At 41.1% G+C, this 26,839-nt stretch overlaps 1 protein-coding gene across 1 annotated transcript in view; it reads right to left on the bottom strand.

The window, feature by feature from the left end:
* The window catches only part of PDGFD (platelet derived growth factor D), a gene marked incomplete at its 5' end in the record, with an annotated part of 92,663 nt that overhangs the window by 58,398 nt on the left and 7,426 nt on the right, over positions 1 to 26,839 (bottom strand). Inside the window, one exon of the mRNA XM_019528532.1 lies at positions 384 to 443. Within this exon, the coding sequence (XP_019384077.1) occupies positions 384 to 443 (60 nt within the window). The remainder of the gene's footprint in view (positions 1 to 383; positions 444 to 26,839) is intronic.

Genomic DNA, 26,839 nt, shown 5'->3' with positions numbered 1-26,839 from the left:
CAAAATCTACATTTTGCTTAAGAAATGTTGTTGGGCTGATTTCCTATTTGATAAAAATCAGATAATATGAATGAGGGATAAGATTTTTAATAGAATCTGTTTTTTAAAGTCAGATTTAATTGTCCAAAATGGAGATTTAAACTAGGATCTTTCGTCACTAGTTATATTAAAAAAAACAAAACAAACAGTTTTATATTGACTGTTGAAAGGGTAATCTGTTCTCCTAACAGCTGGTTTTTAAAGCTAATTATCACAAAAATTTACTTTGGTGTAGAAATACTATAACTCAAAACTTAAAACAGTCTGTACTTATTTCTGTACTGAGCTGGACTTAAGCCATACTGCCTATCTTTTCTTGGACAAAACAGTAACAAGCTACTTACTGAGACAGAGCTTGTGACAGATTCCCAGTTGGTTTCTGAGGCTGCGGGCTGGAAATCATCCTAAATGGGAAAAACCCACAGGAAAAATCACCGTCATAGCAATGTCCAGAAACAACAACAGGCCTTAAACAATGCCTCTGTGGCTTTGGTCCTTTGCCCTTTTAAAACCTCTTCCAAATAAAAGCACTCTGCCGCATATTTTTCCTACCCCCTTATACATGATATCATTATTTGCCTGTAGAGACATTTTTTTCATTCCATTTAAGAAAGGCATTTGCAAGTTTTTTGGGGCAGTGTCTGCTATTTATTATAGGTTTGTTCAGACTGGGTGAGCCCTAGCAGAAAAAGGTTCAACCCGTTTGAGGCATTTAGGTATACAATGAATGTTAAATAGCAACATTTTTCTCAAACATTATGGCAACCACAAATTTAAATTACAAATCTTGTTATAAAAAAACTAGACACCTATCAGTAGAGATTGTTTATAGGTTGGATGGCTCTACGGTAATAGGTAATAATTACTTAAATTGTTTGCAAGCCAGCTGAAGATAAATACAACAGTACACAAGTATTACTTAGTTCCATTACAGTTTTGCCCATTTCCACTTAAAAGTGTATTTACTGAAAGCATCAAAAAACGATGAAAGGAAAGCTGCACCAAATATAATGGCTCTCTCTCTTTCTCTCTCTCATACTCATATATATATGATAGAATGAATTGTTATATCTTCCTGTTGCAGTGCAACCTGCATATGCCAGCTGGTTTGAGGGAACTGGGAATTGGACACAGACAGCTAAATTTTCAATCCTCATAATAGAACTACCAAATAAATGCCATTTAAAATAAAGGGGTAGGTGGAACCTCAGCTACACCAGTTTACATTAACTATGGCTCTACTACAGATTTGTTTGTGTGTTGGCAATGAGTAAAAGATACAAACTGGCTGCCAGATCTTTGGCTGGATTAAATCTGCTTTGCTCTACTGACTTCACTTCCAAGCAGGAACACACACACATGCGCGCATGCGTGCACGCACACACACACACATGCTTTTTTCTGAATGTGACAAGAGAAAATTGAACACACAGTATGCTAGATCATCAATAAATCTGTCACAGTTTTCTCTCTCCCTCAGTCAGGAAGGAACCTAACTACTTTCAAATAGTCCATGTAGTCAATATAACAGTCTTCATATTGCTAAAGGAGAAAAAGGCATCTTATATGTCTTAAATTTTCCAGAATGTATAGACATTATGGCTGGAAGGGGCCTCGGGAGATCATCGAGTCCAGCCCCCTACCCCAAGGGCAGGAAGTCAGCTGGGGTCACAGGATCCCAGCGAGATAAACATCCAAATGTCTCTTACAGGAGTCTAGAGCAGGTGCTTGGGGGCTTGGACAGTAAAGAAGTTCTTCCTTATTTATTTATTGTTATTATTATTTGTTTATTTATTCACTCTCTCTTTCTCCCTCATTGAAGTGCTCCTTTCCCTGAAAGGGCCAAAGCCCCCAGGATTTTAAGGTGCCCTTCTGCTTTATGAAGTTTAGATTATTCAGCCATGGAATACACAGTATGCAGTGTCATATAGATGGCCAGTTAAATTACACAGATACTCAAGAGTGAATAATTCATGTAGATAGTTTTACAAATAACCCACAGGACAAAATATATTTGCATCTATAATTAATTATAAACAGCATACCAATTTGTAAGCTCTAGAAGAGTTCAAGAAGAATGGACTAACTTTGCTAGATTAATTGCAGATTAGTTGGTCCATTCCAGTTAACTTTGCTATTAAACTAGAATGAATTCAGAATCCCTGATAACCTCAGTCCACAGACTGCCCGATAACCTCAGTCACTTAAAAAACTTCATGACCAACTCCATTCCATCGTTGGATTGCCTTCCGCATCGCCTCAGGAAACGTGGCATTGAGTTTTGAAGTATTAATCTAATACAGGACCATGCTGCCTTTTTCATTGCTCAGAGAAGATTGCAGATGTGAAATGGCCTTGTGTTTGAAATATCTTTGCTCTCTTATGCTGTTTGTCTAACATTAGATACGGAAACTGTTTCTTCAGTCTGTGATTCTTTTGAGATAGCTGATGCTAGGCCAATATTCCACAATCACTGAAATGACTAGGTACGCCACCTGCCTCTTTAGATCTCACTGATGATGACTATATATTTTGTCTTGGTGATTGCACTTCAGCTACTAAAACTCACCGTTAACTATTCATGGTTACGTGGCTTTCTTTCACCTTCACTTAAAGCAACTGTAGCTCCTAGCCTCTAAAGAGCTTTTAACCCCCCCCTACATTTTGAGTTTATTATTATCTGCTCAGAGCTATTTAAAGGAATGATATCTAAAAAGGGTTTTTGGCCGTTAATTTTTAAATCTGTTTCTCTTTTGCCTTGGTTGTTTCTAACAACCACATAAAAATTTGAGAGCGAGATCTGTATTGAAAGGAAAAGGAGACATCTACCCATCGACAGGCCTACCTGACCACAGTGCTTTATTTTGGTAAGGTTTTGTGCATGAGCACGAGCCTTCTGGGTACTTTTATATTCATTATTTATACATTTAATTTGAAAACTAAAACTATACAGCTGAATTTCCAGCTGATATCTTGAAAAACAGGAAGTCAGTAATTTGAAAACATCACTCCCAACACTCCATTTAATTGCTTACAGGTCTGTGCTGCTAACAATAAATACTGCTCAAGACAGTGGCGAGTAAACTGTTGTGCATGCAGCAAATAATATGGGCACTAATATGCTCACTGTCACCGCTTATTTTCACACAAAGAAAATCTGTCATCTGGGATCAGCCAGTTACAGACACAAAAACTTTTATATAGCTTTGTTTCACAATTTTTGAACACGCATGTGTAGGGACACGCATTTCCCCTGAGACAAAAAGCAGCGCAGATGTTCAAACTGCTGTGTTTTAGGGCACTGCTCCTGGGACCCCAGCAGTTTGAGCTGGGGTGGAGCTGCTCCAGACTGGCAGGGGTCCAGGGGTCAGCCATGGGTTCTGGGAGTGGTACTGGGGCTGGCTCAGGCACAAAAGTGCCCCAGCATACAGAGCCCTGTGGCTAAGTGGAAGGCAGGGGTCTGGACCCTGGTGCCTTAGCTGACTGGGGACATGTACACCTGGGTCAGCATTTACATGTGTGTTAAGGGACAGTTATTTAGCGCTGTAAGATACTATCCCTGGTGGTAGTGAAAATTAGTTTGCTGCGATCTAGTAGTGTTGTACATGTAGACTGACACTTTACACCACAGCAAATGAGTCTACTGCACAGTCAAGGGCATGTGTAGATGCACCCAATATTACAAATCTTGTTCCTCACCTATGGGTCAGTATATCTGAATATTGTTATATTGCAAGTAGCTATTGCCTTAGAGAGAACACAGCAGGCCTATAGGGCTTGCATGGACTCCTAAAGAATTTACCATGTGTCACGTCTCATATCTCAGCTAGGTCCCAGCAAATCATGAAGGGGGCGTTCTTTACCTCACCAACCACCTGCGTGTGTAGATTTCGGTGAGACACAATAATATGATGTCTCCTTTTCAAAGGGTAAGTGAATACTTGCAAAGACATTATGAGCAAAATGATTCCTCTACCAGTGCAGTTTCTGCCATCATGAAGTTGTCTCATTATCTGAAAGAAGCAAGCAGAAGGATGAATGGCAGCTGCCCCTAAAACTATCTAGGGAAGGCAATAGTTTTGATAACAGGAACAAGGATGTACTCTAACCTGAGAAACGTGCCCTTAGCCACCAATCATCATGATACACAAGTCCTGTAGGCCAGGCTGGAATTCTGTTTGCTTCTAAATATATTTTGACATTGAAAAAAATCATTTAACCTTTTCTGGCTTTATCCCACTTTCTCAAATGTGTAACCATTATGGTCTGTCCCTTTGCTAGATGTCACCTCTGTGCTAGATGTATGTTACTCATTCTACCTGGGCCTGGCAGAAAATGCCTCAGGAAAAAACACCATATACAAACACCCAGTTTTCAACAAAAGCTTACAAACAAAGCTCTGAATTTGCTTCTTACTGAATTTGGGCATCTACCCCTAATCCAGAAGCCCTGAAAGGAAATGAGCCAGACTCAGGCAAAGACTATCTATCAAGACAACTACATTGCACAGATCTGATATAGTTAATAAAACCCAGAATAATGCCCTAGGTGCAAGAATCTGGGAGGGAGGAAGAGAAACCAGGAGATCCGATCAATTTGATATCGCTAAGCATAAAAGCCACTTTTATAAGGTCCTTTCCTAGAAGAGAGATCTTCTTCCCTGGCCACTCTAAGTAGGGAATGAGAGGAAGACAAAAAAAACAACTCAGACTTGTTCCTAATTTCTTAGACAGAATGGAAGAGACTGAGAAAGTGGAGAAAATGGTGTAGGGGAGAGGAAAATATAAGGGGAAAAGAGTCAGGAATACTGAGAAATAGAGAAAAGTTGAGCCCAGTCTATTTATTAATCCACTAATAACTGAACTTCTATTAATATACAGCAGTGGTAAATGCTTCAGGCTTGTTCCAGACAGGTGGTATAACAGGGCAGCAGATACTAGAAGCCTGTAGAGATCAAGCCTAAATTATCCCGATGTCAAGTGTTTGTACTGAGAGGCAGAGCTGATTCTGCTGACTCAAATTAGAGATCAGATCAAGCACACCCAATACATTCCAGTGTGGGGATATAAAATAAATTAGGTTGCTATAGCTATGAGAGTCCAGAGAATATGCAACAGCCAGGATCTGTTTAGTAATGCCTTTTATTGGACTAGCCATATAGTTGGGAGAGATGTCAGACAAGCTTTATGCCTGAAAGCTTGCCTGACCTCTTGAAGATATTACCAAAAAACACAACAACAAAACCCCCCAAACCAAGCCTGCTTCTCATGTAAAAAAACCTGAAGTATGAGGATATTAGGAGATAAGGGACTAAGTACTAAGAAGGCGTCCAGCAGGACAAATTTTAGTAAAGGCAAACTTCAAGGAAAACCAACTGTTTAAATTCTGCTCATATTTAAGGTAAAGAAATTAAAGAGGTAAAATTGAACTATACTTAGTGTGTCTGTTGCATTCAAAGTCAGGGGTTGTGGGGGGGCAGGTAAAATCCCCTGTCCACAAACAGGCATTTAGATTATGTAAAAGCTACCATAAATAACTAGGCCTCTGAATGTTGTCAGAGCCCTTCTTCCCCCAGAAGAAACATTAATATTCCAGAAACAAATTGGAGTAAGCTGAGGAGTTGGGGTTTGGCGGGGTTTTTTGTTAGTTTTGTTTGTGGCTTTTTATTTATTTTGTTTTGTTTTTTCTCTGTAATAGGCTTTAGTGGCAATCTGCTTAGAGGAAATTGAACCTGCAATTCTCACATATTATAGTGTGACAGGTATTTTAAACAAAATTAATCTAACAAATGTTGTACAAGAATAATAGTGTTAGGTTAAGCAAGAAGCATTAGAAAAGCTATGACTTCATTGAAGAACGACTGTGATAAATGCTCAGATTTCTGCAATTGTGCTGTTTCATGATGATTTTTTGGTGGTATAGCAACATGCAGCAATTCTGTTTTTAAAGATAAATAAAAATGTGTGAGAGAGAGAGAGAGAGAGAGAGAGAGAGAAACTACAAGCTGTACATAAACATTCTCACTTATTATAGCTTCGACCCATCACATAAGGTGATTTCACTTTCCAGTCGGTTTGGTATTTAATTGCTGTCTCTCAAGAGTCAAAGGATATCTGTTTTCATACAACGGGGATACACAGCAGGAACAGCGAGGTCGCATACAGTACTGGTAAGACCACTACTTTGGCCAGCCTGGTGATGATGTGTTAAAAAACACCCACACAGAACAACAAAAATCAACATCCAAAGGTTGGGGAAAGTTCATTAGAAGTGCTACAAGTAGCATTTGTAGTATAGAAACCATACCTTGCAATGAAAAACTAAAGGAGGCTAATGTATTTAAAGAGGACTAAGGGGCAACTTGACTATGATTTCTAGTTATTACAAGAGGAGATACCCTTTCATTTAACATACCTAAGTAGAACAAAAGTAAGGCTGTAAACTGGAGCCAGTAATTTTTATACACTGAAGTACTTAATGCAGAAAAAGATTAGAACTGAATATATTACTCTATGACCTTACTGAAGTGAATGGAAAATGACAGCCTTTCTAAGTCTTTTTAACTGTCCTAAAATTGTATATATTTTATTAATATAAAGTTTTATGAGATGGTTCAAAAATCCTGGAGAGTGGGTCTCATTTATCTTTCAATTTGGCAGTGCAGCCCTACAAAGTTATGCCATTTAAGCCCTTTCAGAGCCCTCCTCTACACAAGTAAGTACTTATCACTACTGTGAAGTCAATAAACAGGTCTGACAAGCATCATGGAGCATCTAACCCCAGACCTGGTATTAGAGCTCTTGCCCTTTAAGAAAAGAAAGGCATACATTGAGTTCCTGAAGCCCTGCTGCCACTCTGTATCAGGAGTTTTATCCTAGCATTGGTTCGGGCTATGTTAATGTCAGCTGTATATGAAATGACGTACAGAATCATGCTGGATCTGCTCTGACAGTCACCTGTTGTAACAGAACAGCAAGTTTGAGACACCAATGTTAGAAGCTGTAATTATCATGTAGGTGAAATTCAGCTTAAGGTGTTTATCTATAAAAACTAAAAATGTTTAAACACTGAAGGAAAAAGATCATTCTAATAGGTTTGTTTGATCAATATTCCTCTCTGTCCTTCTCCAAATACTGGAAGAAGGCATAGATGGGGCATATTATAAAACTGCCCAAGACAGCTTGCTGACATTTACTATCTAAACAGTTAGATAACATTTTCCATGTCTGAGGCAATAGCTGTGCCTTTGAAAAACCTGATGCTAACTGACATTAACCTGCCTGTGAGCTTCTATATCTGATGGGCGTACCAGTGAGAGAGGACTCATTGGTCCTCAGTGAGAGAGGACTCATTGCAATAATCTTTATTAGCATGCTGTACATTACAAAGTGTGCATTACCTTTATTTTTCAGTTTATAAAATACGTCTATGCTCACTCTCAGGTAGATAAGGACTTGTTTACTATTATCAGCCACCATGGTGTATGCTAAATTTGAATTTAGTAAACAAAATAGAAACCAAGTGCACTGAATATAAGTATTCAGCAACAATTTCACTGCAATTTTTAAATGGTCTGCACACTACAGTGGATATACAGGACTGTAAATGGGAAGTGGACCAGCTGGGTTATTGAGTTCAATCCCTTGATACTGTAGGTAACCATGTAACTTAATCCCTTAATACTAGGGCTGTGCGAAGCGTCAGTAGCCATTCAATTTGGAAGAGTTTCGGCCCGATTTGGTGGCCAAATCTCTGAATCCAAATTGAATCGGGAGAACCGTTAATCTTTCCAAACTGAATCAGAAGCCTCTGAGAGATTCAGAGATTTGGCCATAGGCTGTAAAGGCAGGCACAGACAGTGCTGGTGGGAGCAGCTGGGGGAACAGCTCAATGAGCCCCGGCTTCAGCTGGCAGCCCTGGGAGAAGCTGCAGCTCATCTAGTTGCTGCTTTGGCTGCACCCCGGCCAGGCAAGGCAGGCAGTGCTGGCAGCCCCAAGAGAAACCACGGGGACTGGAGGCGATGATCAGGGAGCTGGGGAAATGATCAGGGGCTAGGGAAATGAACAGGGGCTTCCCCACAGCTCCCAGTTTGATTCCCTAGCTCCTGGTTCGATTCTCCAGTTTCCAGTTCAATCCCTCAGCTCCCAATCAACCCCCCAGCTCCCCGGATCATTTCCCCCAGCCCACAGCTTCTCCAGGGGCTGCTGGCTCAAGCCACGACTCATCTGGCTTCTCTCTCAGCTGCCCCTCCCTGCCCCCCCGCCACCAGGGCAAGGCAGGCAGTGCTGGCAGTCCTGGGAAAAGCCACAAAAGCTGGGGGAATCATCGGGGAGCTGGGGGAAAGATTGGGAGCTGAGGGGAAGACCCTGTTCATTCCCCCAGCCCCCAAACATCCCCCCAGCTCTGAGTTTGATCTCCCAGCTCCCAGTTAGATTCCCCAGCTCCCAATCATTCCCCCAGCTCCCCGATCATTACCCCTCAGCCCCCCTGTGGTTTCTCCCAGGGCTGACAGCAATGCCTGCCTCACTCTGGTGGTGGGGGGGGCAGCAGCTGCGGGAGCAGCTGGATAAGCCACGGCTTCTCCTGGTGCTGCTGGCTAAAGTCGGGGCTCATCCATCTGCTCCCGCTGCCACTGCCTACCTGTTTAGTCCATGGCCAAATAAGATTTGGCACCAAATATCTTCGGATTTTGCTGAATTGAATCAGGACAGTGATTCAAATCACTGATTCGAATCACTGTCCCTCCAAATCAATGAATCTAAAGTGAATACTTTCTGCTTTGCACAGGCCTAAGTTATACGCTCAACACAGTCTATCTTAAAACAAAGGGATTGCCCCCTCCCTTCCATTTCCTGCTGAAAGGCTGTTCCAAAACTTCACTTCTCTGCCAGTTAAGAACCTTTAAACTTCTAGTTACGCCCAATATTATCCATTTGTTCTTCTTCCTTGTATTGCCCTTAAGCATAAATGGCTCCATTCCCAACCGGGAGTGAAACAACCATATCCCCTTTCAGACTTCATTTTTCTAAGCTAAACAAGGCAACTTCTTCCAGTCTTGTACCAGAGGCTCTCCATTGCTCTGACCATCCTAGCAGCCCTCCACTACACAAGTGCTTGTTTGGCTTCATCTTTCTTGAACATAGGTCAACAAAATTGTATGTAGCATTTCAGTCTCATCAGCACCTTGTACAATCATGTTAATATTTCTCTAACATACCCAGGTCTTTCTCCCTCTCAGTCATTTCCAGCTGATGAGTTCCCAGCTAACAACAGAAATTCCTGTTATGCATGACTGTATATATTACTTTTTGTTCCCTTTCTATTATTCCAGTCCACATGGTCCTGTAATTTCAATATGACATTCTGATCTTCCTCCATACTTATATTGCTGATCAACTTTGTATTAGCAGACTCCTACTATTTGTACCAAGATCACAACTAAAAAAATTATTTTGGAGGACACAAAACTGATCTCCATTAGAAACTTTTATCTCACCTAATACTTCCCCATTCAGTATAATTCATTGTCTCTAATTTTTAATCACTTACCCATTTCACTATTAATCAGTCCTTTCCAGCATAAATAGCAGTTTTCTGTGTTGGACTGTATCTAATGCTTACCGAAATGCAGAAAGATTGGATCTATGGCATTTCCTTTGACTAGAAAATCAGTTATGTTTCTCGTTTAACTATTCTTTTCTTCAACTTTTATTTTGGAACCATGCATACTTTCTAGGTTAGACTCATGGCCCTGAAGGTGCCTAGATTGTCCCCTCCTCCAGTTCTTATATAAAGATATTGGATATTCCCAAGTCATACCAGTTCTACTTCCAATTTTGTAGCTGCATTAAGGCTAGGGACAGACATTACATATAGACCAGTTTAAGTGATCAGAAACTGGTTTAAACCTGTAACAGAACAGATGTTCAGTGCACATAAACCAGGCTGAAAAAGGATGGAATGAATCTGAGATAAACCTGGTTGAATGCACTGTCAGGCTTAACTGATTTGGGTCAAACCAGTTTATGCAATGTCTGCCCCAGACCCCTTGCTGGTTTAAGTTAAATTAGACTTCCCCCGCATCCCAGCATTATTCCAGAATGCTCTCAGGGCTGGGCAGGGCTCTCTGCTCCACAGCAGGGCTGGCCCCTCCCCTCTGCTCCCTGGCTGCAGCTCCGGCAGAAACTGCAGATGTCTGCCTGGCTTGTACTAGCCCGCCGCCCCCCTCCCCCACAAGCAGGGATTCTGCCGTCTCCTCTGTTTTACACAGACACACAGCATTAGCTAGCAGACTACATGCTGGCTACGGTCCATGCTGTGGCAGGCAGGACAAAGGCAGAATCAACAGGTAGTTGGTAATGTCCCTGTGTTGTTTTATTAATGGGGTGATAAACATTGAGTTAGGGGTGATAAACACTGTGCTATCAATTCCCTGCTGGGCTGGTCGGGGTGTGGGGGGGTACCCTTCTCCCTAATCAGAGCATCCTGCTGGGGCCTGATCAAGCCCTCCCCCCACCAGCTCAGCAGTATAGAAGAGAAGGAAGGGCTGCTCTAGAGCCCCCTCCAGCTTCTAGCTTGAGCCACTGCAGGCATGTGCCTGCATTTTTCCAGTTCAGAGGGGATGTCTGTATGGTTACAAACTGGTTTAGCTTAGCCAGGTTAGGCTAACCTGCAAAGATTGAATGAATTCAGGCTCAGGCTTTTTGAATGTCTGTCCCTAGTGCTTATGTCTTCGCTACAGGCTTGTCATGTCAGGCATCCGTTTATTCAGAATTCTGAACTGGACACTTCACTGTCTGTTCTTTCAGGAAGACTGGGTTGAACGAATTACATTGCTGGGGTCTAAATGTGTGTCCAAATGGTAGTAAGGGAAAGAAGGAATTTGAATCAGTCTGAATCAGTAACTTAGCAAGAAAACACTGAACCCAGGAGTCTGAATCTCATTCCCAGTGCAGAACCAAATGCCCTTGAGAGGACTCTGGTGAACTTCTGTCCTGCTGACTGACAGTTTCTAGAAGAAGCCTTCTTGGTAACAGGAGAACCTGCCTTGAGCAAAATTGAAAAAAAAATGACATTTCACTAGTGCTGCAGTGTCCAAGTCGGCAGAAGGGTCCTTCAGATTTAATAGAAAACAGTGATAGCGTGTATTGCTAATCTGGTTGTTTCAGGTGCTTCCCCTTTGTATGACTGATTCCAAAGAGTGAATACAGAGCGATCCTGTTATTAGGGTAGGGAGATAAAAAAAATAGAGAATAAAAAATCTAGGAAATTGTATATTTTTTGTTCCTGAACTCATTTTGAAAGAGGAACAAAAAAGAGAGAGACTTTTTTAATAGGAGATTTAAACATATTCTGTACTTAGTAGAAAATAAAATAAAATTAATTGATTCCACATATTCCAAGTTTTCTGCATCCTTATTAGGATGATTTGCTAAGTTCTCCAACATGCTCATTCAACTGTTCAGCTGAGATATGGGCAAACACAAGAGGGGAAAAATGCTCTAATTGAAGCTAAACAGATTTAGCTCTAATTCTAGGACACAAAGTAAAAAGATTCTGGTAAGGGACATTAGCTGATCCAACAGTAATCCCAGCCCATTGATTTCTTTTGAAGGTTCCATTAGTTTTTCAGCTTACTCCCAGAGGACTCCATTTCATTCTGCAGTAAACATGCAGAAGAAGCATGTGTCATGTTTTATAGGGATAATGCAAAGCAAAACAATTTGTTCACCCTCCTGCGTTTTCTGGAAGTCACTGTGCTCTTAAAGGACAGCAAAAAAATCACTATATAAACTTTCCAATATGACAAAAATGAAAAGAACATGTACTCACAAGCTCTGAGTACAAGGCACATCTTCTGTGAGCTTTTTAGTTTACTGGGAGGTTAAACAAATATTGTAAACAATGAAGAATACAGCTTATTTGGATTTGTGTAACTTGTGTAATTTGCCTTAATAGATATGGAAGAACATTTTTAGACTGGGTTTTCAGTACCAGTTCTGTTTCCAAGCAGTGCCATTACTGTTGACATTAAAAAAACTGGAAGTCAGACTTGTAACTTCTTTTACCTATTATTCTTATAGGTATCAGTGCTAGGGATTTCTAGGAGGAAAAATAGATAGAAACAAAATACGTTTCTATATTCTTGTATATTTTGTTTATTTTGTGCACATAATAAACTTCAGGGATTATCAGACCAGGCAAACATAATTACTTTTTTTGATTAAACTGAATCCAGATAGAGTTACCCTGATCTGAGGTTGTGCTACTTTAGCAATAAACATGTGCAAGGGCTTCCTCCTCTTGCAGAAGGAAGAGGTTCTTTCACTCTGGCTAGGGAGAGACACTGAAAAAGCCTGAGCCTGAATTGTTCCAATCTTTGCAGGTTAGTCTAACCTGCATTAGCTCAATCAGTTTGAAACCACACAGATATCCCCTCTGGACTGAAAAAATGTAGGCACATGCCTGCAGTGGCTCAGGCTAGAAGCTGGGGGGTGGAGAGGGGCGCTAAAGCAGCCCTCTCTTCCCTTCCAGAGTGCTGAGCTGAGCGGGGCATGACCAGGCCCCAGCAGGATACTTTGATTAGGGAGGGGTGTAACCTGCCCCCTCACCTCAACTGTCCCAGGCTTTTTCCTACTCACTGGTTAAGAGGCAGGAGTGTTGCCAAAGCCTGCATCTGTTGATACTGAGCTTTTCAATCTCTGTCTCCCTGCTTCTTCAGAATGTCTGCAAACCAGGTCATTTTAACACCTTTTTCTGTTCCCTCTTGAAGACTGGCAGATTACACCCAGCAGGTTGTTTATTGGCCCATCAAGCCCTACAAAACATTTATCATTAGTTTCAAGCTCTTATCTTTAGGGCACATTTTCATTCGGAAGCCACTAGCTGTCTGCCCTTTGTTCCTGTGAAATTGGAGACCCACCTCTCACCATTACCTACCATGGTGGGGTGGGGGGGAGACATGGCTAGATGCCGGGTCCCTGTCATGGAAGAGGGGTGGGAGGGGGGAGGATCCCTGCTTGAGCAGTCAACTGGGGGTGTGGGGGGAGCAGGTCAAAACCTGCCAGCTACTGCAATCCCTTAGCCAGCTGCAGCAGTGATAGTGGTCTGGCTAGGAAGAAGAGGGGCAGGGCCAACCCTGCTCTGCTCCAGCAGATAGCCCTGTCCAGCCCAGAGAGCTAGCCAGGATGCTGGGGGAGGGAGCCTGGTTTAACTTAAAGCAGAAAGGGGTCTGGGACAGACATTGCATAAACTGGTTTGACCCAAATCAGTTAAGTCTGATACTATATTGAACCAGGTTTATCTCAAACTGGCTTCAGCCATTTTGTTTTGTTACAGGTTTAAACCAGTTTCTTATCACTGAAACTGGTTTATGCATAATGTCTCTCCCTAGCTTTGGCTTCTACAAGACTTTATTCAGCACCACTCAGTGTTTTCAAATATGTTCAAACCACAGTCAGGCATTTTGAGGGTTTTTCCCACTTTTAGTTTAAACTTTGTTTTAGAGTAGTGTAACTTCTCCTCTAGCTGCCCTTTGTTCAGGATGATAAGCTCTTGTAAATAGCCACGGCTGCAGCAAAAAACCTGAGTTTGCAAACCTATGGATGTCAGGTAGTTGGCACTGTAAGCACTTCCTAGGCTTTCAATCTGTTTCTTAATGCACCTGGAAAATGTAACTGAACCAGCACTGAGCCAGCAAGGCAAGATCTGAGAGCTTCTGCTAACATGCAAAAAACAAAGTGTTTACTTTCACTAGAAACAAATTCAAGATAGGAGAAATGTCCTACTTTCTCCTGTTTTACATTACTTGACTTGGCTTTTTATTTACAGTGTTTTAGTAATGTTCATTTTTTCCCCTTATAAGCACTCACATATGCAGAAAAGGGAGTAGAAATCATGAGCTAATGATAACTGATATAAGTTGGTTACTTGATTGGTATTTACACACATGAAGTAAGTAGGCAGCAAGGGGCAATCCGTTAATAAGGGCATATAGTATACTGCACTGTTGATAGCTCCTAAAATATCCAAAAAGAAAGAGCTTTCTACCATTCATCTGCAAAAAGTTCACCTTATCTATAAAGTAGGTATTCAATTGTCTCCTGCACATACCGGTACTTACACAACGTCCACATTCTTTTTGTTAGTTGCTGGATATAGTTGGACTACAAGTGGTGTCTATCCATCACTTTTAGCTGATATAAATATTTAGAAGAAACTATATGCAAGAATTTCAACATTGCTGATCCTGCTGCCTGAGGCTTGAAAAAGTTTAGGGGCCAGGTCCTAAGATGGCAGAAGTCAGCTGGCCTCCATCACTCGTATGTGACTAAGTTAATTTTACACCAGCTATGTATTGGGCTCTACAATGCCATGCTATCTTCCCAGGTAAGGACTCACTATTTTTTAAACATAAAGAAGTAAGATTTTCCTTTATAAAACCACAAAGATAGGCTATTGGGTCCCACCAGCTTGTTGGGGTATGGATTCTGTCATTTTGGAAGCTAACAGAGTGTGACTGAATACTGAATCTCTGTGTATGAACTTGTGTTAGCATTTACTCATACTGAGTCCTTGTATAGATCAGTGGTCTCCAAGTTGGGGTGTGCACATCCCAGGGGGTGCGGGAAGAAAATATTAGAACTTCTATTTATATATATATTTATATAAATATACATATATTGGGGGTACATGCTCAAAAATTTTTTACTGATATGGGTGCGTGATCAAAAAAGTTTGGAGATCACTGGTATAGACAATCTCTACTGGGAGAGCTGCTGCTCTCGCAGGAAAAAGTAGTGTACAGATGTTTAGGGTTTCTGTCCTAGAGTAAAAATGGCCACTCCAGGCAGGGCTGTCCCTAGAGGGGGGATGAATTGGGGTGACCGTCTCAGGCCCTATTCTTTGGGGGGCCCCGTGGACAGTACCATACAGGCCCTGCCACAGGCGCCATGCACTGCCACTTCCACCACGGCTGCTACGCACCACTGACTCCACGCTCTGGCCACTTGCCACCCCTAGTCCCAAATGGGCTAATATGTCCTGGGCCCTGCACACCCCTGGGACAGCTCTGAGTCTCCAGGAGAAAAGTAAGCTGGGAACAACCAGGGTTAAATCACTCTGTGGAAAATTTCTCTTGAAAGAGTGAATGTCTGTAGAAGCTGTGAGGAGCATCATGAATTTACACAGCAAAATCAATGATCAACACTCAGGCATTTCTCCATTAATGGATCTGATTCTACAATTCCTTATACATATGCTTAGTTGCAACTCTGTGGTAGTAAACTGCAATGCTAACAATTTGCATGCAGTAAGTACAAGAGAAATATTGTACTTGTTTCTTCAGCTACATACAAGAAGTTATTCGCATCGTGCATACTGAGAAATGTGTTGATTAAAATGAGCATCTTCACAGCTGAGAGAGTAGCAGCATTCTTGGTGGCAAAGATGTGGCATGTGTACTCTAAGGGACACTGTGGCCTTTAACACCAGTTTCCCTGGATAAGTTTATATCAAGACAAGTGCAAGGTGCTGCACCTGGGCAAAAAGAACCACCAACAAACTTACAAGATGGGAGATGACCTTCTCAGCAGCACAGCAGTGGAAAGGGATCTTGGAGTCATAGTTGACTCCAAGATGAATATGAGTTGCCACTGTAATGAACTGATCAACAAGGCTAACTGTACTTTATCGTGCATTAGCAGATGCATGAAGATCAGGTCCAGGAAGGTGATGCTTCCCCTCTAACTGCATCTAGTTTTGGACGCCACGCTTCAAGAGGAATGCAGAGAATCTTGAGAGGGTCCAGTGGAGGCCACTCGTATGGTCAGAGCTCTGCAGGTAAGACCCTACGAGGAGAGACTGAGGGATAGATTTCTTTAGCCTTCGCAGGAGAAGGCTGAGAGGTGATCTTGTGGCTGCCTATAAATTCATCATGGGAGGGCAGCAGGGATAACGAGATGCTCTATTTACTAGGGCACCCCCTGGAGTAACTAGTAACAATGGCCACAAATTGACAGAGAGCAAATTTCAGTTGGATATTAGAAATCACAGTAAGGGTTGCCAGAATCTGGAATGGTCTTCCAAGGAGCTGGTGCTTTCCCCTACCCTGGGGTTCTTCAAGAGGAGACTGGACAAGCACCTAGATGGGGTCATCTGACCCCAGCACTCTTTCCTGCCCAGGGCAGAGGGTTGGACTTGATGACCCACTGAGGTCCCTATTGACCCTAACATCTATGAATCTATATATTTTAAATATTTCACCAAACATAAACTGTTAAGATAACATAATCTTTTTTTCTAGGTCACAGAAGACAGACAGCATATTTAATATTACTGAAGATTATGTAAAAACACATTTACAGATGTTTTAGCTATAAATAACATGTTTAGGCCCTGATCTTGCACATGAGTGTGTATGGGTCAAATTCTGTGCCTGAGCACTTACTTACAGGATCAGGGCTATAATCATTGAGCATTCACACAATTTCTTGCAGACAGTGGGGGTGTGTCCCACTAGTGAAAACATGCATTTTCCTGGGGACAAACAGCCTGGGGACAACATATTGTGCCACTGCTATTTGTCCCCCAGGAATACCCGTGCACACATATTCTGGTGCATGGCATGTTGCCCCGATGGGGTAGGTAAAGCTGGGGCCAGCAGAAAGCCTGGCCAGCATGGAACCAGGATCTAGAAAAGTCAAGAGGGAGTTATCAGAGATGTAGTCCAGATTGCAAGTCAAGGTCAGAAGCCAGAAGAATCACAGAGCCAGGTACTGACCTTCAGGGAAGATCCAAGAGCAAGGTCAGGAAAAGCCAAAGCCATCTCAGGAGACAGGAGAACCAGAAAGAGCAGTAAACATAAGGTTTGCCAGAGCAGACTGAGGCTGCTGTCAAGGTGTGCCCGTATGCTTAAAAGGGCTGAGTGGTGCTCATTCAAGCCAGTTACAGAGAGCTGGGGCAGTTGAATTAGCCTGAGATCAAGGTAAGGTGTGGAAGCTCAAGAGTTTGCCCAGCCTGGTCCAGCCTGAGTGGCCAGAGGGCCTGACAAATAGGGAGGTAAAAATACTTTCCCAAGATCACCCAGCAGCCTGGAGGAATTGCTAAGCAGAGAAAAACAGGTCTCTCCCATCCTAGTTCTGTGCACTATACATTAGGCAATATGAGGCATGATAATATTTGGGGACTATATTGAAAGGTGCTATGTACCTCATTGAGCATATATAGACAATACAAATACTGTCAAGAATGATATAATGTAGCTCACCTTAGAAAAATGAAAATTAATTTAGCTGTGAAAAGAAAAGGACCTAAAAAGAGACCTAGATGACAGTGACATTCGAATTAGACATGGGTTTCCAATCTTATAGCAGCCAAAAAAAATAGTTTCATTTTGAGCTGTATATGCATGTGAAGTCATGGAACAGGGAGGCAAGAATCTCTCCAGTTCTGGTGAAAATTCATTGGATTCAATTTATCACACCACCAGGAAAGAAAAATTAAAGGCGGGGGTGGGGTGGGAATGAAATTGTGTGGGAGTTCAGAGAAGAGCAACAGAAGGAGTTGGAGAGACTGACTTGTATAGAAGAAATAAAGCTAAATACATGTAGTATTGCCTGACAAAGAGACGAATAAAGGGGCATGAAAACACTAGAAATATCTCAATGATGTAAACACTCATGAGAAAGAAAGAGGAGTTCTTTATGATAGATTAAAAGGGAGTGTAACTACAAGCAGCAGGATGACATTAAGAAAAGGGAAATTAAGGCTGACTATGAAGAAAATAATGGCACTCTCTCAGTGTGATTTATTAGTCCATAGTTTAAAATCCCAGGAGATAGGATGAACGTTCCATTGCCTGGAATATTTCAGAACTATACAAGACAAAACAACTGTAAAATGTACAAGAAAAAAAATTCCTGCACTTGAAGAAAGACTGACTAGATGACCTAAATGTGTTTGGTTTTTTAAATCATCAGAATTTGTGCTTGGCTGCATTACCTATTACTGACTGAAAATCCACCCAACTAAGTTTACTTGGGACTCTTAAACCACAATTATTGCTTGATCTTAGGTTATAAGTATTTTTCAGTGGTTACAGATGTTGTAATAAAAAGGAAATGATTTATTCTGCGAACACTTTAACACACATTATAGCCAATGCACTGTTTTTTCTAGGTGGCAAAGAATGGCAACAATGCTGTGCAATGATTCTGAGTATGAAGTGACATTAGACTGGAAGACAGGGGGAGCCACTGGGAAAGACCATTCAGACTTTATTAAATAACATTGATATGTGGTAGAATAAATAATACTGGTGCAATTCAAAACAAAGCTAAGCCTAAGAAACCATCTCTCTACAACTGGAAAGACATATAGGCCTTTCTTGTTTTATAAAATAATATAATCCCTAGCTGGGATTCTTACAAGTGTTCTCACAAGCCTTTTTATATGGTTTTATAAAGGTAGGTTGTGGGGTTCAACATATGTCTAAATCTTTAAATTCACCATTCATCTGCTTTGGAAGCCTGCCACGCAGCCTTAAAATAGATGAAATTTCTATCTCTGTCTGTACAGAATCCTTTCACGCATTTTGTTCAAAATTAAACCCTTTCTGTCATTTGGCTTAGAAATTCAAGCATCCACCAAACAGAAAACTTAGCCTCAGACTTTTCCCAAAACCTGAAGTGAACATTGCTCTGAAGAAATAGGGTCTGGGACAGGGGAAAGAGCCAGTCCTTCCTCCTGTATAGCTAAGATTCTATGTTACATTGACTTACCCGGACTTAGTTCATGATTAGGCACAGACATTACAAATAAACCGGTATAAGTGATCAAAAACAGGTCTCAAGTTGTATAAGGATGGGAGTTCAGTGCACATAGACCAGTGTAAAAATTGTGGAACCCAGTCTAAGATAGACCTGGAGGGAAATAATATCAGATTTAGTTGGCTTAGGTTAGACCAGTCTGGTGAACTTTTGTTCCACATCCTTTCCAACTTCACTTAGGTCGCAAGCCTGTGGCATCCCAGCCCCTAGCCTCAGCCCGTGTTTTTTTATAACAGTCTTGAAATAACTGAAGGGTGACTATGGAGAGGATGGAGATGGGCTTTTCTCTGTGGCTGTAGGGGACAGGACTAGAAATAATGGTCCCAAGCTTCAGTACAGGAAATTTAGGTTAGAGATTAGGAGAAACTTTCTGACTATTAGGGTGGTCAAACTTTGGAACAGGTTAACCACAGAAGTTGTAGAATCTCCATCTCTAGAAATACAAGACCAAGAATAAAAAAAACACTAGATGTTTTGCATGCTATTTCAAGCCAACTAGCCCTGCATTATTTCTTTAATTTGCTTTAACTTTAGAAGAATGTAAAACATATTGGTTTTCATAAAGATACAATATTTTTGCTACCAACTGGGTGTATAAACATGTTCATTAATGCGCGTTTGCTACTGCACATTAAATTTAGTACCTCTAATGTGACATACTAAATAAATTTGCATTAGGCTGCCCTAATGTACAGCAGCAAAAGTGCACACTTTTTTAGTGATGCTTAATGCACTACTGTGCATTAGCATATTAGCATGATTTTTGATGTGCCATTTTAATGGTCACTAAAATAAGCTACTGCGCATTAAAGCACACGTGTAGACACACCCGCTGTGTTTAGAATATGAAATGCTTCATGAACCAGGAAGGTGTATGCATATTAAATTACACTTTAAGCCACTTCTAGGCCATGGACTTATATTCCTCACTCACTAAGCATTGTTGCAATATTTTAGTTAACTTATTTCATTTATTTAAAAAGTTTTGGCATTCTTCAAATTACACACTTCCAAATAATTACAGTTCTTCGTTCTCATCACCCTGACCCTTGTCTTTCTACTTATACATTCAAAGCCCCTTCTCTGTCTCATTAGCAATTTGATTGTAGATCCTTTGGGGCGGGAGCTGCCTTTTAATTGATTTGTATAGCATACAGCATCAAGTGCCCCCAGTTCTTAATAGGGCCTTTGGGAACTAATGGAAAAAAGGAACTTATTGCGAACTTTTTTTTTTATTTGTCAGTGTGATACCTAAGATGCTTTGTGTGGTGTGATAATCCTTTCCCTGTTTTCTTGCTTGCATGTATAACTTTTTGGATATTTTGGAGAAGCAGGAGTATAATTTCACTTTTAAATCATAGACAATTGACATTCGTTAACTATCACAACAACTGAGATGCTGCCAGAAGTAAAGCCCAGTCCTTTACATTCCAAAGCCATTTAAGCATCTTAGGACGTGTCTGCATTTATTCACTAACTGTGCTAGTGAGCACTGCAGTGGAAACATGCCCTACCAACTTACTTCTACTCTGTTCCTGCCAAATGCCATTTACAAGGGTTGTAGCCACTGTTTGGAGTACACTCTGTGTCATTCTCAGGCTCTCAGTTTTGCACGTGCTTACTAGTGCCTGCGCAGTGCCATTCCAACAGCAGCTGCATTATACTTTTTTATATTTGGCATGTTCAGAACAAAAGAGAATGTTTGGGAGATGTTTTCACACTAAGTTCCCAAGCACAGGTAGAGGAAAGCAATGCCCCCAGTGGTCCATTCCTTTAAAGAGTTGATAGGTTCTATTATTTAGTAATATGGAGCACTTGAAATCATACTGAATGTATAATCCTTGGATGTTTCAGGGTGCTAAATACAGTAAGTATTGATTATTACTATTATTACGGCTACTAATATTGTCAACATGCACCTAAATTCTTGCCAAACCTTTGTCAGAATCTTGTGAGGATTAGGGTTCCAATCATACATGGAAATATTATTTTTCAATAGGACTCTGATGCTATTAGGATGACTATTGTGGTAAAACACAGAAAAGACACTATAGTTCATATCTGGCTCAGTTGCACTACGCCATCAACACATGAGAGAAGGAAAAGTGAAAACAGCTAATCTTTCATTATTCTGTTGAAAGTCTTCATGCATATTTTCTTTCTAGATTAAAGAAGCTTTATCAGTTTAATTTTGACAATCAGCCCCCTATCTTTACTCTGTGCAAAAACCTATCCCTTGTACATCTCATGTCTCTCTTCCAAAAGTCCATGACAGGAAAAGTGTGACACTGGGAAATGACCATCTTCCCTTTCCTTGGCTTCCTTTCTGATCCACAAAAGCTTTACTTGGCTTTTTTTTTTTGGTCTCAGTCACTCCTGCCTTTTCACTCCCCTGATACTCTTCACCATTTCACTGTCATGCTCTTTAAGAGAATTGCCAATTACTACCCCTTACTGCTATTTTACCCTTGACAACTGGGCTGCCACAAGCTCTACTTCACTGGGTTACATGAATAATGAATGACCTTTTACTGATTAATTACAAGGGTCCCTTCTCCATTCTTATCAGAGGGATCCTCCCCTCCTAACCCAGCCTAAACCTGGCAGTTAGGGAATTCCTCTGGGATGCTGGGTCCTAGCTCAGGTGGTTAGAACCTAGGTCTCCCATATTTTGGCCAAATGCTCGCAGTGCTAGACTACTATAGGATGGAGGAGAAGGAACTGGTTACTTTATCAGAAAATTATGATTGCTTTCTGGTAGGTAGATTTCCCCCACTTAGGTCTTGAATTCCAGGTGGCTATCAGCCCTCTCAACTGCCAGTAGCAAGCCAGACCATGATTTGATGGAGACATGTTATGCTGCACTAATGCTCTCCATACACATCTGAGAGTGCAGATACTCTCCCCAGTTAAATAATGGGAGAACTGTGCAATACTGCAAGCGAAACAGAATCACTATCTTAGCCTAACTACATGAGCTTAAAACAAGTGGTATTGAATTTAGGGTTGTCCTTGAAAGGAAACAGGGTATAGGCCTGTTTTTAGTATAGTTTTTACTGACTCTTTTTTAGGTTGCAAATGCTTCTCAAGCCAAATGATCATAGATAATCACCCCTATCCTTTACTTGCTTATATATGGAGATGGAATGCTAAAGATTTCGGACAAGACTTATCTAATTAGGAAAAATTCCATTTGTCCCCTCCTAGGAAGACGAACCTTTTGTTGCTAATTTTATGAGAATGACAAGCTCTGGGCAAAAACAGATAATGGTTATCTGCTGGAATCTTAAGTAAATAGGAGCTTCATCACATAAAGCCCTGGAATTTTTGTGTAGTGTTTGTTAAATTCTACAGAATAGACTCTTTCTGAGGGTGCAGGCTCCCGGTCTGCCTGTTGCATCACAGGAGGCTGCTCCTGCCGCCTGGGGCCAGTGGCAGCACCAATCTTCCCAGTGCTGGGTGCAGGCTTCTGGTCCCAGGCAGCAAAAGCAGCCTCCTATGATCTGGCAGGCAGATCAGGGGACCTCCACCCCTGGAAGGAGTCTGGCAGAGCCCTGCAGCCCTCCCAGGGTTGTGGGCAGGCCCCTGATCTGCCTGCCGGATGACAGGAGGCTACTGCTGCCAGCTGGGACTAGTGCTGGGTGTAGCCTGCACCCAGCACTGGGAAGATTGGTGCTGCCGCTGGCCCCAGCCAGCAGCAACAGCATGCTGTCATCCAGCACGCAGATCTGGGGGCCTGCCCGCACATTCAGGAGGGCTGGGGGATGTGCCAGAATCCTCCTGGTAGGGGTATGGCCCCCAGATCTGTGCCGGACGACAGGAGGCCGCTGCTGCTGAAGCCAAGTAAGCCTGGCTTCGAAACTTGAAACGTTTCAAAACTTTCTAAATGTTTCAAGTGCCTTTGTTTCGTTTCAGAGATGTTTTGAAGGCTTTTGTTTCATTTCAATTTCGCTGTTTTGAGCTCAAAACGCATCGAAACAGCTTTGAAACGAAACACCCAGCGAAATTTTGCACAGCCCTAATTAGCATCAGTTTTATGCTGCTGGGATTCCACTGACTTCAGCGGAATTACACTCAAGCTTAAAAGTGCCCTGCCTCAAATTTCATATGCAATAATATCCAGACAAATAAAAAATGATGCTAAGCATCTTGAAGTCTCCAGTTCTTGACAAGTATTATATAAAAAAGAAAACATGAAAACTAGCATATAAAATATAATTTTTCAATGCCAAACTCCACTGATATTCCTTTTTATTATATTTTGTCTATGTTACTTGGAATGTTTATTTCTAGCAATGTTTTGAATCAAAGTTCCCAAATATGCATTTCATTTAAATTTAAGAGGACAATTAGCTTATGCAATAACAATTAATTAACGTCAGTATAGAACATTATATGCTTCTCATAAAATAAGCCTAAAATAATTGTTTTAATTATCAAATGGAATGGAATATTTTCTAGCTGCCCCATTAAATCAAAAAGAGATGCAGATTTGGGGGTTTTAAAGTAAACCATGAATGTTTTAAATTTGTTGGAGTTTGATCTTGAACTACTTGATTTTCTTTTGCACATTATGGTGATATTTTATAAAATTTAGGATCTGATTCAGCCAATGCTCATTTCAACACTCAAGTAGTCTCACTGCAGTGTATGAAACTACTCACAAGACTACAACTAACTTTGCTATGCAAAAATGTCTGAATTCCTATACCACATGGCACATGATAAATTGGGCAGTTCAAGCCCCGCATTGGTAACACCAGCAGCCGTTTACATTGTGCACATTGCATAAGTCATTCCTCAAACCCTTTTGACTTCTTCATTGAAGGTACCACTTAAAATTAATTAAGTATCTCTACTACATTGTTCTGGGACTCTAAACACTTGTGTGTACCTTCTTGTTAGCTCCTAATTAAGGCTGATTATACTGATATTTAGTGCCCCATAAAGGCAATTCATCAGTCCAGCAGCTTTTTTAACTTTGTCTGGCAGGCCCTGACCTTGTGTGTGCGCGGCAAACAGCATATACTTTTCTTCAGATTTTTCTGCACTTAAAGCACTGCTCTGCAGAGAGGAACAGCTAAGACTTGTGTAGTGGTGTTCTGGGGCAATCTGATCATCAGACACTGAGATGAACTTCTAAGAGCAGCTGTATACTTTATACCAGCCAATTCTGTGGCTGCCCACTGGGCCTTTGATATGCACCTTAGACTGAATTCCTAACACTTCCTGATCTCAGTACATGTCAAGTCCTTCAATGTGAGAGGCAACAGTTTCTTAGGGTGATATCTTTTATTGGACCAACTGTATAGTTGGGATAGAGTTAGACAAGATTTTGAATGCAAGACTTTCATCATCAGATCTGATCAGCTGTCACTGGCTTGTTCTGGTCAGATCTGATGAAGAATATCTTGCATTCAAAAGCTTGCTTGACTCTATCCTAACTATGCATTGGTCCAGTAAAAGATATCACCCTAAGAAACCCTTGCCTCGTGCATAATTTCTGGATCATTATGGCTACAATATCACTCTTATACTACCAGGTCCTTCAATGGAAGAATCCCCATTGAAGCCAGAGGTATGCACCAGTAGATTACACCAGCAGAATGTCTGGCCTTATATTTTTCATGTGAAATACTAGATCCCTACTAAGAAACTATATAGCCTGGGAGATGAAGGTAATTGATTCCCTAGTGCTATGCATGGCCTTGGCTAGTAGTCATTATTTTAAGAAAAAGCTAAAATGCCTCTTAAAAATAAGCACATAAGGAGGGAAAAGACTGGATGACCCTTGAGGTCCCTTACAACTCTTGGATCCTATTAACATAACAAGGAGATACTGCAAACATATCTTCAGAGTCAATGGAGCTTATGCATCTTCACGGTCCTGGGAGGCCTTTTTTTGTGCTCTAGACCTAGGAAGCTTGAAGGAAAAGGAGATTTTAGAAAAAAAAATAAAGGGAGAAATTTTCCAGTGTGGATGCCTAGGTTGAGCTGATAAATACCAGAACTATAGTAGCAGGGTTTGAGCATTCAACATCCATTTGCATATCTAATTGTTTGTGTATGATGACTCATTCTACAGGGGAAAATACAAGTGTTGTGTATGCAAATCAGTTTCATGCTCTTTGGAAAAGCTAGTTCCTATTTATGGATATTTTTTTCTTATATAAATTGGAAGTAAAGAAGACTAAAGTTGAAACATGCTAGTAGTGATAAAGAAGTTTGCTCAAGCATTTTTAAGACGCATTGCAAAGCCTCAATCTCTTGCCTCATGTAGGAAGCTGAACTAACAATCTTATCTGCACCAACCAAAGTGAATTTAAATAGCACCATGGACTGTAAGGCTTGAAGGTACCATTGTAATCATATAGTCTGACCGTTTGCATAACACATAGAATTTCACCCACTCATTTCTCCATTATGTCCCAAAATACTGTTTTAATCATTAAATCCAGGAAATACTATTTTGCTGTCTTTTTTTGTCTCTAAAATGGTGGGGTGAACACACAATAGATGAACCTACAACCACTCTATTACAAACTTAAAAATAAAATATAAAAAGAAGAAAAATAAAAATAGACATTTAAATGAATTATGTATACTTATTTCTAGCAATGTTTCTCAGAAAAGTCTCTCAAATACCCATATGATAGAAACAGCTATGGAGCAAAGCAATTTACATTTATTTTCTTTCCTTTAATACAAAGTACCATATGTTTTTGCATGGTTCATTAATGTTTCTTTGCCTACTGTCTGAAAATACACTTTAAATTCAACCTTCAGGGGTCAGTGGTGTGCAGTACATACACTAAGTATACTCAGTCCTGAAACATAGTGAAGACAATCAAATAAAAGTTGAATATTAATCCTATGGATTTTAGGTTGGGCAATCTGCACTGTGAGCACAAATTAAGGAAATTTCATTTTCATCTCATGAATGCCATGAGTCACCCATAGATTTCTTTTCTAAAGAAAAAAAAATCCACTTTGTCTGAAGAGCATGTTTGCCTCGTATTGTAACAAATCTATGAGAGAACATTTTCCAATCAATTTTTGACAGTCTTGTTTTTAGAGGAGTACCACTTTGAGTACTGTAGCACTGAATACTCTCAGCTTTGAAAAATAAATTTCATTTTCTCAAAGCCTGAGTGTCATTCTACTTGAACATGGCCAATAACTAAAGCTGGTTAATTGTAACAAGGTTTCTGGGACTACTCAAATAAAAACAATGTAAAAAGGTTGCTTTATTGATTCATTTTGATGCACCGTGGCTTCATAGACTGCAACATAAATTTTTGTCTTTTGAGATTACCTGCAAATTAAGTTTTAGATTTTGTTGACCTTACTCACATGGAGTAGTGCCTTACTTCACTGATTCTAATCCAAGGAAAAAGAATTTGGCTTTAAATCTGTAGCCTTAGATTTGTCTTTTCATTCTGCCTCCTGCAATAGACATAGAATGGCAGAGGCATAACAAGCAGGGTTTCCCTCCTAAGCAAACTCTGAAGGAGAGTGGGGGAGGTACTGCTCAACAGGGCTGTACAAAGCTTTGCGTGGGGATTTGATTCAGAGGAGATTCAGCTTGATTCAGTGGCTGAATCTCTGAATCCGAATTGAATCAGGGGACCAACTAAAAGGTCCAAATCGATTCGAAGCTCTCTGAACCTTCGGACAAGATCCGAAGAGCTTCCATGATTCAGACAGTCCCCAGCGGCTGCAGCAGGGAGCTGCAGCCGGACTCAGAGCTGGTAAGTAGGGGAGGGGGGGCTGGAGCAGGAAACTATGGAGGGACCCCTGCCAGGCCCCATCCCCTGCCTGCTCCTATAGCCCCCCGACCTCAACCTGCTCCCCCAGCGCCCCCCATGACTGCCCTGTCTACCTCAGCTACCAATGCTTTAAAAAAAAGCCCCTACCTACCAGGTGCTGCTGGGCGGGGGGGTGATCCCTGCTGCCCCCCACTGCCCCACCCT

This window comes from Crocodylus porosus, unplaced genomic scaffold (assembly GCF_001723895.1).
Source record: "Crocodylus porosus isolate Cpor-Errol unplaced genomic scaffold, CroPor_comp1, whole genome shotgun sequence".
Taxonomy (NCBI): domain Eukaryota; kingdom Metazoa; phylum Chordata; order Crocodylia; family Crocodylidae; genus Crocodylus; species Crocodylus porosus.
The sequence above is the reverse complement of the archived record's forward strand: the minus strand, read 5'-3'. Positions and strand labels throughout refer to the sequence as shown.